At 51.0% G+C, this 17,161-nt stretch overlaps 1 protein-coding gene across 1 annotated transcript in view; it reads right to left on the bottom strand.

Annotated features, from left to right (window-relative positions):
- LOC147707531 (dynein axonemal heavy chain 5-like) overlaps positions 1–17,161 on the bottom strand; it is a 1,425,553-nt gene that overhangs the window by 635,708 nt on the left and 772,684 nt on the right. Inside the window, exon 50 of the mRNA XM_086925656.1 lies at positions 14,932–15,165. Within this exon, the coding sequence (XP_086781782.1) occupies positions 14,932–15,165 (234 nt within the window). The remainder of the gene's footprint in view (positions 1–14,931; positions 15,166–17,161) is intronic.

Here is a 17,161-nt window from a genome sequence, read left to right as displayed (position 1 = left end):
GGCCTCATGCAAATGATGCAATCACTTTGTCTGTGCACCACGCTGTATTACTGACAAGGTTGCAGAGGCAAACATGCCCATAGGAGGTGACGCCCCCTGTGGGAAGCCAGATGGACTTTTTAAAGGCATTTTTAGTTCTCTTCAACAAGATTAGAAAGTATGCTATTTTTGACACACTAATTTATTTTTCTAAAATGTCCTTTTAAATAAAACATCTTTCTAACTTCTTTCATTACTTTTATTGCTGTCTATGCTCTTAACAAGCCTCTCACTACCAGAAGTCACAGGGTTTCTAAATGTGGAAAGTATGTGGAATGTTCAGAGGGAACTGAGGATGGAACGGTAAGGTTATTTACGTAAAATGTAACATATTTTAGTAACTGCAAGGTGGTGACCTTATTTATCACGAAATCCTTTGCGAAAAGAGCAATTTCTTGAGTGGTTCAATGTAGACAGTAGACAAGGTTGACCCTTTTGGCCTTGTCATCTGTAAGTGTACATCATATTCGTCTGCAGGAATACATATAAATTCTGACTCTGTCAAGATCCATTGTACGTGCAAAACAAGGGTTTGTGATATTTTATTTCATGCCTAAACTTTACTGACAATAAGTACAACAACGTTTTCGCAGATACCCTGTTTAAAATGTGAGAATCACTCTTTATAAAATGAATGCCTGCGTGTATACTCTGAACAGGTCACAGTGAGCCCTGTGGGCATTGATCCCATTGGCTGTTAGGTGGCACTGTTACACAGTGGCTGAAAGGGACTGGGATAACAGATAGCGTCACCACGCATCAGGAATTAGGCCTGACAGGCTGCCCCACAGTGTCTGATAATCAATGTTCATGGTGCGAGTGTGTGATTGGCAGGGTGGATGAAGGAGTGAGTCTTTAGTCTGCCCAGTGAGAAGGTTTCTATGTACAAGTCACTCTTGGAGACATAGGGGGCTGGTGATGGAGAGCCTTGAGCAAGGCTAAAGCTTCATCAGCTTGCCTGGGGGCCCCATGAACAAGGAAAGAACCTGAATGTAGTCTGAGAACTACATGTCCGCCATGTGTGCTTGAGCATGCAGCCTGTTGTCGCTTGGTCTCACACTGCTCTTCATGTACTACAGAGGCCTAGATTCTGAGCGATAGTATATGAAACAGAAATATTCCTTATGACCAATTGGGACAAGAGTAAGTATCCAAACATGATACAATGGTCCTAAGGGACTGATTAGAACAGGTTCTTTGAATAAATATCCAACCGGCATGTGTTACTCAGTATGTATAAGCACAGACAAATGTTCAGAACAGCCACTCTTCTTTAGAAGCACAAACCTTATGTAGATCAAATGGTTCATTCTTGTAACTAATCCTGTGCGAGGCGGTTTGGACTTTTGGATGTGAGGCACAAATATATTTACAGAACTTTAGACAACTTGTTATCAAAGACGTGAGACTGGATATATTGTATCTTTTAGGTGAAAAAAGCCGATGTGTAGGGTTCTGCTAAGAGAGACACATTCGTCTCAAGATTACACTGTATCCAGTGTGGTTATAAGATGCTGCTGACAACATTTGAGATAGATGCACATTTTGTATCGGCCCCTGAAGGTTGCTGCCAGGTAGTTGTAGGAAGCTGGGCCAGTACATACTACATCAAAGTAAGCTATAGTGGGCACAGAGTCCAGGGAGTCCCCAGAGGTATAGCAGAGGCTAAATGAGGTAACAGCTCTATTTGTGGTAGTGTGGGTGAGCAGTTAGGCTTATCCATAGAGTGTGTTAAGCATTTATTGTATTCACTCACTCAAAGTTGATTGAACACACTCAGAGACTAAATCCAGACGATTTAGGTAAGCATAAAACAGATATACTTAGATTTTATATTGTAGAGCCTAGCAGGACTTGGCACAGGTAAGTAAGAACAATTTCAAATACAAAACTGTATTCAGAAATGCAATTGTGAATTGTATTTCAATCATTTACAGGTTTGTATTGCTTTTAAAACAGTTTAAAATACAGTCAGATTACTTTTGATTACTCTTGGATTACTTTTCAGTTACCTTCAGGACTTGAGGCGATATGCCAAAATATCACACACTGGATGTTGTTACTTCAGGTATGTATGACAATTCTTAAGTTATGACAAAGTTACTTTCTTTTCATACAAACACAGTAGGTCAACAGAAAAAATGTTTAGGAACAAAACTCGTAACATTGGTTCGTATGCGGAAAAAAGTGTTATTGGTTCACAGGTAAGTAAATGACTTTCAAATAGGAGTTTTGATGGTTAGTACCAGGTTCCCCAAGGTCCATATGGCTACTCAATTTGCAACACCAACAGTTCTAGGGTGGCCAGGTGCAGAGTGCAGGGGCCCAATGTTGGCTAAGGGGGGCTTCAGTCAGGGACTACTTGCGAGCAGGCCATTTGGTTGTGGGAGCAAAGTTCCTGGAGTTAGGATCAGCACTGCAGGAGCCAACAATTGAGACAGGAGCTGCACCACCAAGGGCACAGAGGCGGCCGGGTGCAGAGTGCCAATGAGGCGTCGGAGACCCTGTGGATTTCAATGACGATCTCCGGGTCGGAAAAGATGCTGCAGGCTCAGTCACGGAGGTTTACTGAAGGTGACCACTGGCTGGATAGGTAAGTTGAGTTCTTGGGGGATGCCTGGACACCATCAGTTAGGCCACCCAAGACCATGGGGCATCGGGTGCAGGGGTGTGTTTTGGCATCAGGTCTTCTTACCAGCTCCGGTCGCGGTCGGGGGAACCCTTCAGGTTCAGGCTGCAGGTGTCCGCTTGGAACTTGAGGGAGGTCGAGGATCACCAGATTCCAGGTCATAATTGCTGAGGAGACCTCCTTGGGTGTTGGGCCACTCCAACTTGTGCCGTGGGCATCGGGTCCAGAGTGGTGCAAATTCAAGTACCACCTGGATCTGAGGGGTGGGGTTGTCAAAGGTGGGCACACCTTGCCTCCAAATTCGGTTTTCCTGCTGATTCTCTCACCCAAAGTAGGGGTCAGAACCGGTGGGAGCCAGTTACTGGGGGCAGCAAAAGGCAGGGAAAGTTTACAAAGACGACAGGCCTTTGAAACTTCCCCTTTCATTGACCCAGTCCATCTTGGAGAAGGAGGCATGACACCTCTGCCAAGGATAGGCTTTGTTTCTGGACCCAGAGAGCGGAGGCTCTCTACCCAGGGGTCCAGAAATCTGTCTGGTAGTGGCAGATGGAAGGCAGCCATTCAGGAACCACACCAGTGCTGGTTGTCTTTCAGAGGGCATCTCTAAGATGCCCTTTGTGTGGATTTTACATTAAATTCCACACTGGCATCAGTGTGGGTTTAATGTGATGAGAAGTTTGCTACCAAACTTCCCAGTGTTCAGTAAAGTCATAATGGAGCTGTGGAGCTCGTAATGACCAACTCCCTAACCATAAACTCTTTATGGCTTTACCGCACTTACAATGTTTAAGAATAGACTTAGACACTGTAGGGGGACAATGCTCATGCAACTGTACCCTCACCTGTGGTCTAGTGCAAGTTGCTAGAGGGGTGGCTTACCTGGGCCACAGGCAGTGGTTACAGACATGGTACACAGGGATATATAACATGATAACAGGGGCGTAAATGCACCCCCAACCACTCGCACAGCTTAATTGAGCCATTTCGGCCTCTTTTCTTTTTTTACTCATCAAAGTATTCTTTATATCATTTCTTCTTTTCCTCTTCTTTCCACAGTCATTTAAGTACTCATCCACACGTGGAAATATGTGCCATTGTCCAAGTTTCTAATATTCATGATGTGTCCATCTGGACCTCTCTACATAAATACGACTGAAGCAAGGTTCGTCAAAAGGCCGCGTTTATTCTATAAAAAACAATGCATTTCGAGCTGCAAGCGCCCTTCTTCGGGAGACACTATGAAGAACAATAAAACGTGAATCAATTACAATTATATCATAATATTGCGTTTTGCTATATAAAACAGCACAAATTCATATATGATTTTTTTTAAATGAACATAAATTGTTAACTGTTTGCTCAAATGTTCCCTCCAAAATGAAATGAAAAACATTTTCATCAATAAAGTTAATCACCCTCCGTTATCAAAACAACCAATGAATTTTAAACTTTCATCTTTCCTGGAGCCTTTCCCCTCCCTCCATCGCGTTCTACCTAACGTTAAGCTTTTTCCCTTCTCGTGACGCACTTAATCTCTCATAAAATTGTTGGCCCCTTCAAACCATTTACCTATGTTCGCCTTCCTCTCATCCTCCAATAACAATCACTCTGTGCTGTGTGCATTTAAATGTTGCTTGCATTTCCACTTTTTCACCACCATCTAAGCTATCGTATAGAATGATAGTGATGTTCCAAACCTCACACATTCACAAGCTGATGAAATCGCCACCTTTTAAACCTCCCATCTACTGTATTAAACACCACATAACTCCCCTACCTGCCATCACAGGTTAAAATCGGCCATATGCGTCTTCCTTCTTAGCAAGTAATCAACTGCGTCATTCCCTCACCCCTTTTTAAACCCAACCAGGTTACCGACGTTGATATTATCATTCAAAAAACAAATACTTAATTTCCCATAATGCAATTTGACAGTTTTCGAAGAGAACAGAATTATCATTCATGTTTGTGTTGTACTATCCAACTATAAAAATCAATGTCTTTGCAACCAATAATTATCATATAAGAATTATCACAACTTTAAAGTCCGTTTCCAATAGAACATTAACACCGACTTTCTAGACGAGCTCAAGATCTTTTGCCAAACTGTGTGAGGCACATGTGTGTCGTTACTTATCCTTTTTAACGAGCGGGTGCTATCCCGAACAGGTATATGGGGATGGGATGCACACCTTTTGTTTTTACTTTTTAACTTATACTATTCAAACTTGTCCACAATCTCCATGGTACCTTTTACAAGGGGCTTACCTGTGGCCAGAGATGTGCCAAATTGTGGGTTCAAAAGTGCAGTTTTGGGAAAGAACACAGGCCCAGGGAACCTGATTGGCAGGGACCCAGAGGAAACCAAGTCAACGTGCATCATGTGTCGGGCAAAAAGTAGGGGGTAACCATGCAAAAAGGGGCACTTTCCTACAGTAGTCTATTAATAAAGGTTCATATACAGGTTGAAAATGTTCAGATGAGACCCATTGATTGAGATATTGGGTTGAAATTTCGATAGCATACCTTAAGATGTACTTTGATTGCTCCAAATGGAGACCTGAAAATTATTAACCCCTTGGCCGCGGGGGTAATTCCCCCCCTGTGCTGGGGGGTGGGGGGGAGCGCACAGCACCCTGGTGCTCGTGACGAGCTGAGCTCGTCATGAGCCACGGTGGTCGTGTGCTCATGACGAGCTGAGCTTGTCACGGCCGCACCCGTTTCTTTGGAACGTTCAGCACAGTGGGGGAATTAGCCCCGCATGCGAGCGTTGGAGCCGTTACGACGAGATCAGCTCGTCATGAGCACACTGCAACCGTTCATGAGCATGGAAGGGGTTAAAGGATCCTCCATTCCATGCCTTAACAACCTTGGAAGAACCAGGTGCTCACCAGAATCCCTTGCTGTGGCTGTATGATGGAACAACGCAGGTAAAAACATCACATTGTTTAGCCTGATTTGTTTTTGCACAGATATACTTTTACTTATCATTCTATTACCACATATTGTTAGTCTGCCCAAAGCAAACATTAGTAAGGTAAGTTTAAATATATATATATATATGTATGTAAATATTTAATTTTTATCTTTTTGTGGGAGACTTACCTTAAATGTGTTGTAAATGCATAGGTGGTAAATGCCTATATGTGGTAAAAATTTGTGTGGTAATAAATACGTGGTAACAGCACTGTAATGTAATAATCACATTGTACACACTGTATCCCCTTTGTTCCCCGTCGAATCCTTCCTCTCACTGCTTCCAGGCTGCTCATGCCTCTCAGTCAGCCTTGCCAGCCTGCCATGTCAGCCCTTCTTGGTTCCTGTGCCCTGGGCTCAGCCCCCGAGGTTCTTGTGCCCTATGCTCCAGGATCAGTGCTTCTCACCGTTTTCTGTACCTGTGCCATTTTCCCACCATTCTCCCTTTTTCCCACCCCATTGCCCCTCCCAGAACCTACTTAATGAAGGTCGCAATGCGTCTGCTCCGCCGGCACACCGAAAGGCAGTTCAAAGGCAAGCCCGTCTTCGCCTGGCGCTGTGGACATTCACAGGTAGTCCACCACAGATCCTTGCTCCACAGCAGGACTGTTCACCTGCCACCAATGCCAGTTAACCTGCAAACTAGGACAACACGCCCTCAGAGAAACCTGCACCACTCCCACCCCGCAAGTCAACCGCCAACCACAGCACCGTGACCGCCCTCATCGCAGCCACAGACGACACCAGAACCCTGATAGACAACGGGGAAACAGCCACCCTCATCCTCCTAGACCTCTCAGCAGCCTTCGACACCGTATGCCACCGCACCCTAATACACCGCCTCAGCAACACTGGAATCCAAGGAAAGGCCCTGGAATGGATCACCTCGTTCCTCTCCAGAAGAACCCAGAGAGTCCGCCTCCCCCTATCCTATCCGTGGCCACCGAGATCATCTGTGGCGTACCTCAAGGATCTTCGCTCAGTCCAACTCTCTTCAATATCTACATGAGCCCCCTCGCCACCATCACACGAAAACACAACATCAACATCATCTCCCACGCCGACGACACACAGATGATTCTCTCCCTCACCAAGAACCCAGCAACCGCCAAAACCAACTTCCAAGATGGAATGAAAGAAGTAGCAGACTGGATGAAACACAGCCGCCTAAAGCTCAACTCGGACAAAACGGAGGTCCTCATCCTCGGACAATCCCCATCTGCCTGGGACGACTCATGGTGGCCCCCGGCCCTGGGCACCGCACCGACACCCACGGACCACGCACGCAAATTGGGCTTCATCCTGGACTCCTCCCTCACGATGACTAAACAAGTCAACGCCGTCTCACCCTCATGCTTCAACACCCTGCGAACGCTTCAAAAGATCTTCTGATGGATCCACACAGAAACCAGAAGAACAGTCACCCAGGCCCTCCTCACCAGCGGACTGGACTACGGGAACGCCCTTTACGCAGGCACCACCGCCAAACTACAGACGCAGCTCCAGCGCATACAAAACGCCTCATCCTCAAGATCCCTCACCACAGCCAGATATCCGCCCACCTGAGAAACCTCCACTGGCTCCCTGTCAACAAAAGGATCACGTTCAGACTGCTCACGCACGCACACAAAGCGCTCCACAACATGGGCCCAGACTACCTCAACAACAGACTCTCGTTCTACACCCCCACCCGCCAACTCCGCTCCACCAGCCTCGCCCTCGCCATCGTCCCACGAATCCGCAGAACCACATCCGGAGGAAGATTATTCTCCTACCTGGCAGCGAAGACCTGGAACGCCCTCCCCATACACCTACGACTGACCCAGGACCATCTCAGCTTCAGGAAGCACCTCAAGACCTGGCTCTTCGAGCAGTAGCAGCACCCCCCCCCCCCCCCCCCCCTCTAGCACCTTGAGACCCTCACGGGTGAGTAGCGTGCTCAATAAATCCTCTTGATTGATTGACTGATTCATTTAGTCAACACCACTCCGGAAACACTCCCATGCCTCATGATCATCGCCAGATCACTTTGCAAACATGCCATCAAAGTCTGGGGCACCCTTGCCTTGATGTGATCTCCATCACAGAGACATGGATCACTCCGGCGTCGGCCCCTGACATCGCCACTGCGACATCCAATGGCTACAAGATGAACACCAGGACTGTTAGACTGGGCCCTTCTGGCAGGGTCACCCCTGAAGTTTTTGTTGTTATATGTAACCTGGGGATGGTGATTCCCCCTCTGAGTGCGTGTGAAGAGAGAGACCTGCCCTTCCATAGGAATGCATGGGGAATGTATGTGTCCCTGGTAGTTCCCGATGCGTAGGGTGTGCAGGGTCAAGTCATGAACTCGTGAGATGGAATGCTGTGCAACGGTATATGCGGCATGAGTGTGTCTAGTGTAGAAGTCCCACTTTTAGAAGTTGGCATATTTGTGGAATCTGTGCCTGACGTGTGATTGGCTGAGGCTGGCTGGTGAGCCTGGCTCCCAGAATCTGGGAGGGTCTGCCCGGTGGTGAATGGAGTGTTTAGCATGCTGATGTGAGGGGAGGAGTGAGCCTGGGTCTGCTTGTGGATTGACTGTCTGGTTTGAGTGTCCTGAATGGGGCTGGGTTTTCCCCACACAATGCTGTCTCCACCCCCTGGGACGCGTCTGATGTCCCTAGCCTGGTCAGTGAAAAGAATCCCCCATAACCAGTTCCAGCTGGTTCTCTCCCTGCCTGCCTCTTTAGACAAAGGATGTTGTGTATAAAAAGGGTGCTGTGACACTCTGAAAATGTTCTTGTTCTGACTTGAATCCTGCCAGGGGCATGCTGGTGCTTGGGCCCAGGGGAAGGCTTGCCTCCCTGAGCCCTGCCCAGCCCCTGGCTCCCTGATGGATGCCTGGAGGACTTCTAGGGGGGAACCCCTCTGCCTTGCTGAGCTGATGGGGGGGACTCTTGCTTGGGACTTTGCTGTCTCCCCTGAAGGCCTTTGCTGCTGACTATTGCCCTAGCCCCTGAGAGCGTTATTTCTTGATCTCTGGCGCTTGAGAGCGCTCTTCGTGCACCTAGCGCTTGGGAAGCGCTTTATGTTTCCCCTCGCGGCTACCGCACCGCCGCTGGCTGAACATGAACTCCCTGACAGGTGCCTACCCTGCCGAGGGACCCGGTGCCGTTTCACATCCCCCTCGAGGGCCCACCTCGACTTATGGACCCCCTTTTTAACGAACCGGTGCCCACCCGGCATTGCCTGAGATCGTCACCGCCACAGCCCGGAGTTAGCCTGTGTGGCGCTGCACCCGCCTTCCTAGCATTGCCGCACGCCCATTGGCCCGGGCCACCGGGACTCCTCTGATGTCATCGCTAGGCAGGGATTGGCCCGACCCTGAGGGCTTCCCCACGCACACCCAGAAGTCCTGGGAGCTCTACCGCCTTGCCGGGGAACCCCACACTGCCTGCCGAGAGACGAGTGCTGTCCTTCGGCAAGGCTCCCCCCGAGGAGAGAGCCCCACCACCGCCATGCCGAGGAGGCCAGCCAAAAGGAGCTGATGCCACGAGGAGCCGCCGCCTCTGACAGCCGGTGAGTGCGGGCGGGCTCCGGGTCGCCCCTCTGCCAGGGGAGTGCTGTGTGCCTGCGAGGTTCTCGAGGGCCCCTCCCTTTGTTCTCGAGTCCTGGATGAACTCCAACGATGCCCCCCGGACATGGAGTAAACCCTGAGAGGCTCCACCGGTATCTTAAGCCCTCGAGCCCTGAGAAGCTCCACCTTAGTCCATTTGACCCGAGCCCCGAGAGGCTCCAACGTGTCCCTGAGCCCCGAGAGGTTCCACCATTTCCCCTTGTCCTCTCGAGCCGGCGAGGCTCCGCCCAGCATCTTTGTTCTGGAGTCCTAGAGGCTCCCTCATGGCGCAATCATTCCCCCAAGCCTGCGAGGCTCCCACGATGCCTCACAGCTGCCCAGCACTTCGTGGGCAGCTGCCACGTGTAGGTTTGTCCCTGGCTACCAGCAGCCTGCCCTGAACATCGTGACATTGTGCGTCCTAGCCCCAGAAAGGCCAGCTGGCCTGTGGAATGCTATTTGCTAATATTAATGTGATTCTAAGAGTTATTACGTGTTGCCCTGCTGATGGGGCCTCTGTTGTGTTATATACCTTGTCCTTCCTTCCCTCCTGAATATCCGATGTCACATGTATGTGGTTCCTGCTTAGAGTGAGTTCTACTGCTAGTTCCATGAAGCTCCTGGGTGTTATGTGTTCTAGTACTAGTTCTAGGAAGCTCCCAGTTGAGATGTGTTCTAATGCCAGTTCCATCATGTGCATACCCCGAGCAGTGGTCCCTTGGCCCTGCCCTGTACCCAGTCCCTTGTAAACCCTGCCCGTGCCTCTGGCATCTTGTAAAGTGTGTGTTCCTATGTGTCCTTTTTAATACAAAGACTATTTTCATATATACCTTGTGTGGAGTTCCTTTTGTGGGGGGCCCGGGAGGTTGTTGCTGGGGGTGCGAGCGCAAATGCTTTACACATGACCTCCGAGATAGGCCTGACTGCTTGCGCCGCGTTACTTAGAGGGTGAGCAGGGGTTGTCTTGGCGGGTGACCCCCCTTGCCCTGACGGGGGAGTGGTGGTCTCTGACTGACTATGGCGTAAGCCTTGGCCGGCCGGGGATCCCGTTTCCTACATTGGTGGCTAGCGGTGGGATCCAGACTTGTGTTTGCGCAGTATCACAGCGATAACTGGCCTCACTTCAAAACTCTGCATTGTAAAGGATCGCAAAGAAAGGAGATTATTGTTTTTAAAGGTTGCTAGAAATGCCTGTTCTGTGGAAAGTTTTAAAGGTTACTTAAATGTCTGTTCTGTGGAAAATGTGTTCTTGTACACTGTGAGTTAGGTGTCCCTAGCTCGGGAGGGTAGATCATCCCCTTAGTGCAATGTGTTTTCTGGATTCACCAGAAGGGTGGGATCCAGTGGTGGCAGCGAAATTGTGTCCAATGTGTGTGGTCCTTGTCCCTTCCCTAGAGTAATGGTACCTGTGCCACAAGGGTCAGGTTGAGGAATCAGGGGCGGTAGAAAACTGTCTTACCAGTCTGGGGGACGGTGCGTGGATGAATGTTGAGGTGTGCTGAGTAATGGAGTGTAAGTTCTCTGGGATGGGGAGCTTGCTGAATCAACGATAATCATGTCCTTACCTACCCCGCTGAATGTGTTTGATGCATCATGTGTTCCGTACACCGCTGAATGTGTTTTATGCGTCAGGTGTCCTTCCTTACCCCGCTGAATGTGTTTGATGCATCATGTGTTCCGTACACCGCTGAATGTGTTTTAGGCGTCAGGTGTCGCCCTGGCTGAATGAGTGTTAAGTTGTATCCCGGACAAGGAAGCCCTGCTGGCGCTGCCACGGCTTGCCTTGGGGAGAGCTGAACACTGAGCCCTGCTGGCGCTGCCGCGGCTCATCTTGTTGAATGTTTGTTAAGTTGTATCCCGGACAAGGAAGCCCTGCTGGCGCTGCCGCGGCTTGCCTTGGGGAGAACTGAACACTGAGCCCTGCTGGCGCTGCCGCGGCTCATCTTGTTGAATGAATGTTAAGTTGTATCCCGGGCAAGGGAGCCCTGCTGGCGCTGCCGCGGCTTGACCTTAGGGGAGAGTTGAACACTGAGCCCTGCTGACGTTGTCGCGGCACATCCTAGTTAGTACAAGAGGGACTCCTGCCTGAAGAGGAGGAACCGGGAAAGCTGTATGGGTTATTGACCTACAGTGGTTGCCTGCCTGCTGAAGGAGGGGCGGAAGTCTTCGATTTTTTTTCTTCTTGTAGAAGTCCTGGTGCGCCATTCATCTGGCCGTAGGGTACTGCCCGTGGTTGGGGATCCAGTAGTCGGTGTTTCCGGATCTGGACGTCAGGGAGACTGTAGCCAGTGTCCTGGCCGGTGTGTCTTCTAGGCGTACTCCTATGGATGCAGGTGGGGCTCATCCTCAAGGGAAGAGACCCTGTGTTTCCCATAAGGGGTGGTACAGGCCTAGCAGGGATCCTTAGGGGTCTTGGCTGAGTGTCGTAGTACTGCCCTGAGAGCAGGGGGGCCCACCTTAAGTGGAAGGACCCTGTTCTACATGGGAGGGTGCGGAACTGGAAGGGGGTCAGAGTGAGTCTGACCCCTAGTCATTCGGTGAAATTAGTTCCCAGGTGGTAGACCAGTGGAGGGAGTAAGTTCCAGGACTGGTAGGAGAGTGTGTTCTGAGGGTGCTTCTCCTGGGAGAGCGCGGAACCTCAGAAGTAGAGGTAGGGTGGGGCATTCTTGCCCATGACCTCTGGCCAGCCTGAGGGTGCGGACCCTAGGTGGAAGGAGCAGTGGTAGTTGGAGCTACACTGAGAAAGAGAGTGGAGAATGGCTATTGTGGGCCAGGGGTTACTACCCCCCACTTCGGATTAGCGGGGACCAGTGGTATCTGGGTGGCCTAGGACCTGGTCCTAGTCATGGACAACTAAGGAGTGCCAGTGGGGTAGCCTTGTTGGGCCTGTGTTTTTTTTTAAGTCTGTGGGTGTCTATAAGATCAACGGGGCGTAGAACTGGAGGGTGTCTCTGCAGTGTGGGCCCACGTCCATATTTTATCGCCAAAGCCGGGAAGTCCATCACGGTGGTGATTGGCCTACCCTGCGTTTTGGCTGGAAGGGGGTCGTGTTGGACTGGGCCCTTCTGGCAGGTTCACCCCTGAAGTTTTTGTTGTTATATGTAACCTGGGGACGGTGATTCCCCCTCTGAGTGCGTGTGAAGAGAGAGACCTGCCCTTCCATAGGAATGCATGGGGAATGTATGTGTCCCTGGTAGTTCCCGATGCATAGGGTGTGCAGGGTCAAGTCTGGTATGTATGAACTCGTGAGATGGAATGCTGCGCAACGGTATATGCGGCATGAGTGTGTCTAGTGTAGAAGTCCCACTTTTAGAAGTTGGCATATTTGTGGAATGTGTGCCTGGCATGTGATTGGCTGAGGCTGGCTGGTGAGCCTGTCTCCCAGAATCTGGGAGGGTCTGCCCGGTGGTGAATGGAGTGTTTAGCATGCTGATGTGAGGGGAGGAGTGAGCCTGGGTCTGCTTGTGGATTGACTGTCTGGTTTGAGTGTCCTGAATGGGGCTGGGTTTTCCCGACACAATGCTGGCTACACACCCTGGGGTGCGTCTGATGTCCCTAGCCTGGACAGTGAAAAGAATCCCCCATAACCAGTTCCAGCTGGTTCTCTCCCTGCCTGCCTCTTTAGACAAAGGATGTTGTGTATAAAAAGGGTGCTGTGACACTCTGAAAATGTTCTTGTTCTGACTTGAATCCTGCCAGGGGCATGCTGCTGCTTGGGCCCAGGGGAAGGCTTGCCTCCCTGAGCCCTGCCCAGCCCCATGCTCCCTGATGGATGCCTGGAGGACTTCTAGGGGGGAACCCCTCTGCCTTGCTGAGCTGATGGGGAGGACTCTTGCTTGGGACTTTGCTGTCTCCCCGGAAGGCCTTTGCTGCTGACTATTGCCCTAGCGCCTGAAAGCATTATTTCTTGATCTCTGGCGCTTGAGAGCGCTCTTCGTGCACCTAGCGCTTGGGAAGCGCTTTATGTTCCCCCTCGTGGCTGACGCGCCGCCGCTGGCCGATCGTGAACTCCCTGACAGGTGCCTACCCTGCCGAGGGACCCGGTGCCGTTTCACATCCCCCTCGAGGGCCCACCTCGACTTATGGACCCCCTTTTTAATGAACCGGTGCCCACCCGGCATTGCCTGAGATCGTCACCGCCACAGCCCGGAGTTAGCCTGTGAGGCGCTGCACCCGCCTTCCTATCCAGGGCCGCGCTGCCATTGGCGGCCCCGGAGAGAGCATTGCCGCATGCCCATTGGCCCGGGCCGCAGGGACTCCTGTGATGTCATCGCTGGGCCGCGCAGGGATTGGCCCGACCCTGAGGGCTTCCCCACGCGCACCCGGAAGTCCTGGGAGCTCTACCGCCTGGCCGGGGAACCCCGCACTGCCTGCCGAGAGACGAGTGCTGTCCTTCGGCAAGGCTCCCCCTGAGGAGAGAGCCCCACCACCGCCATGCCGAGGAGCCCAGCCAAAAAGAGCTGATGCCACGAGGAGCCGCCACCTCTGACAGCCGGTGAGTGCGGGCGGGCTCCGGGTCGCACCTCTGCCAGGGGAGTGCCGTGTGCCTGCGAGGTTCCCGAGGGCCCCTCCCTTTGTTCTCGAGTCCTGGATGGACTCCAACAATGCCCCCCGGACATGGAGTAAACCCTGAGAGGCTCCACCAGTATCTTAAGCCCTCGAGCCCTGAGAGGCTCCACCTTAGTCCATTTGACCCGAGCCCCGAGAGGCTCCAACGTGTCCCTGAGCCCCGAGAGGCTCCACCATTGCCCCTTGTCCTCTCGAGCCGGTGAGGCTCCGCCCAGCATCTTTGTTCTGGAGTCCTAGAGGCTCCTTCATGGCGCAATCATTCCCCCAAGCCTGCGAGGCTCCCACGATGCCCCACAGCTGCCCAGCACTTTGTGGGCAGCTGCCACGTGTAGGTTTGTCCCTAGCTACCAGCAGCCTGCCCTGAACATCGTGACATTGTGCGTCCTAGCCCCAAAAAGGCCAGCTGGCCCTGGAACGCTATTTGCTAATATTAATGTGAATCTAAGAGTTATTACGTGTTGCCCTGCTGATGGGGTCTCTGTTGTGTTATATACCTTGTCCTTCCTTCCCTCCTGAATATCCGATGTCACATGTATGTGGTTCCTGGTTAGAGTGAGTTCTACTGCTAGTTCCATGAAGCTCCTGGGTGTTATGTGTTCTAGTACTAGTTCTAGGAAGCTCCCAGTTGAGATGTGTTCTAATGCCAGTTCCATCATGTGCATACCCCGAGCAGTGGTCCCTTGGCCCTGCCCTGTACCCAGTCCCTTGTAAACCCTGCCCGTGCCTCTGGCATCTTGTAAAGTGTGTGTTCCTATGTGTCCTTTTTAATACAAAGACTATTTTCATATATACCTTGTGTGGAGTTCCTTTTGTGGGGGTCCCGGGAGGTTTTTGCTGGGGGTGCGTGTGCAAATGCTTTACACATGACCTCCGAGATAGGCCTGACTGCTCGCGCCGCGTTACCTAGAGGGTGAGCAGGGGTTGTCTTGGCGGGTGACCCCCTTGCCCTGACGGGGGAGTGGTGGTCTCTGACTGACTATGGCGTAAGCCTTGGCCGGCCGGAGATCCCATTTCCTACAAGGACCATACCAACAAACACAGAGGTGGCACCGCGATCATACACAAGGAATCAATCTGCTGCATCACCGCAGCAGACAAAACCACATAAGTCATGGAACACCTGAATTTCCACCTCCACACCAATGGCAAAACAACCATCAAAGGCATCTTCACGTACAGACATCCTGGAGTACAAACCAGCCTTTGCTATGCCATCACAGAATTCATCGCACCACTCGTCATCGAATCCAAGCACCAGATATTCCTCGTAGATCTCAACTTCCACCTGGATGACCCCAAAGACATGAACACCGCTGAACTCCTGGAATGAATGTACAACATCGGCCTCACCCAGCTAGTCACAGACACCACACACAGGGTTGAACTCACACAAATACAGCCATACCACGGAATTCACCTGGACCAATCACGCCATCATCCACTTCACCATTGCAGGGGCCACCTCACACTACCACCAACCCTCTTAGCACCTACTTCTGCAGCTAGAACAAAGTGACGCAGAGCCATTGGATCGACACCCTCAACATCGTCAGTCCTACACCGCAACAAACCAGAAACTGACAGTCAAGAACTTCAAAATCTGTATCACCAATGTCGCTGACCTAGTCACCCCCATCAAACCAGCCTAAGCCCACAGATCCAACAAAAAAGCTTGATGGACCATCCGGAAATCAGCGCAATGAAACGCAGTTGCAAACAACTAGAAAGAAGATGGCGCAATAGCAGAGACTACACAGACCAAACTACCTTCAAGTCAGCCCTCAACAATTACCACAATCAACTCAAAGATGTGAAAAGGAGGCCCTTGCATGCTGCATAAAGGCTAAAGCCAACCACACTAAGGAACTCTTTACAATTGTCAGAAAGTTCTCCTGCCCAGCGGCCATTGAAAACGTAATCCCTCCCTCACAGGAACTCTTCAGCGCTCTAGTAAATCACTTCCACAAGATATCTACCATCTAATGGAACTTAGACCCCCAACCCATGACCTCCTCAGACTCCCTAATCCTACGGAAACTGCCCTCGACCACCAACTCACCGCATGGGAGCAGTTCAATACCATGGACACCACAGCCATAAAGAACTCCATTCACTCAGGAGCACCAGCTGACCCACGCCCCCACTGTCTCTTCGACCTCGGAAGCGACAAGATCAGCCACCACTTCACCACCATCCACAACACATCCATCGCCATAGCCATCTTTCCCAACGCTTGGAAACACACTGAGGTCAGACCACTCCTCAAGAAACCTGCCGCAGACCCCAGTGACCTACAGAACTACTGTCCCATCTTGCTGCTCCTGTCTCCTGTCTAAGTCCAGGAAGAGGCCATAAACCTTCAGCTCACAGAACTCCTGGAGAGAAACCACCTGCTAGACCCTCTCCAAACCTAGCTTCAGAGCCAAAAATAGCACCAATATCTCCCTGATTGCCGCAACAGATGACATCTGCACCCTACTTAACAGAGGAAATCAGCCACCCTGATGCTTCTCGAGCTCTCCGCAGCCTTCGACACAAGCTCCCAACACACACTCATCGAGAGGCTGCCCCAGATCGGAATCAAAGAAGACACACTCAAATGGATGGCATCATTCCTCAAGGTCCCCACACAGGGAATCCGTCTCCACCCTTCACATCGCAACCATCTTCAACATCTACATGACACAACTAGCAGACATCGTCAGAACCCATGACATCAACATCATATCCTATGCTGACGACAACCAGCTCCTCCTCTCGCTCTCAGCAGACCCCTACACAATGAAGACCAACTTCTACAACTGCATGAAGGACATCGCAGCCTGGATGAAAGACAACTGCCTAAAGCTCAACTCGGACAAGACAGAAGTGCTGATCTTTGGCAACCATACCTTCCTCGGAAACAACACCTGGTGGACCGCGGAACTCGGACCTACTGCTACACCTAAAAACCTTGCCTGCAACATTGGCATCATCTTAAACAGCAAAATCACCATGAAATGAAAGATCAACTCTGTCACCATGGCCTGCCTCCACACTCTCCACAAGCTCTGAAGAATCTTCAAATGGCTCCCCACAAGCACCAGGAAAACAGTCATGCAAGCCCTAATCACCAGCTGTCTGAACTACAGCAACGCACTGTATGCAGGGACCACCAGCAAACTCATGAGAAGGCTCCAGACGATAAAGAACTCAGCAGTCAGAATTATCCTCAACCTGCTCAAACGGACCCAAATTACCAAGCGTATGAGAGACATTCACTGGCTCCCTATCCAGAAAAGATGCCAGTTTAAACTACTGACACGTGCCTATGAAGCCCTCCACGAACAAGGACCAGCATACATGAACCA

Source organism: Lissotriton vulgaris, chromosome 6, assembly GCF_964263255.1.
Source record: "Lissotriton vulgaris chromosome 6, aLisVul1.2, whole genome shotgun sequence".
Classification (NCBI taxonomy): Eukaryota; Metazoa; Chordata; class Amphibia; order Caudata; family Salamandridae; genus Lissotriton; species Lissotriton vulgaris.
Note: the sequence above shows the minus strand (reverse complement) of the source record. Positions and strands in the feature narration are given on the sequence as shown.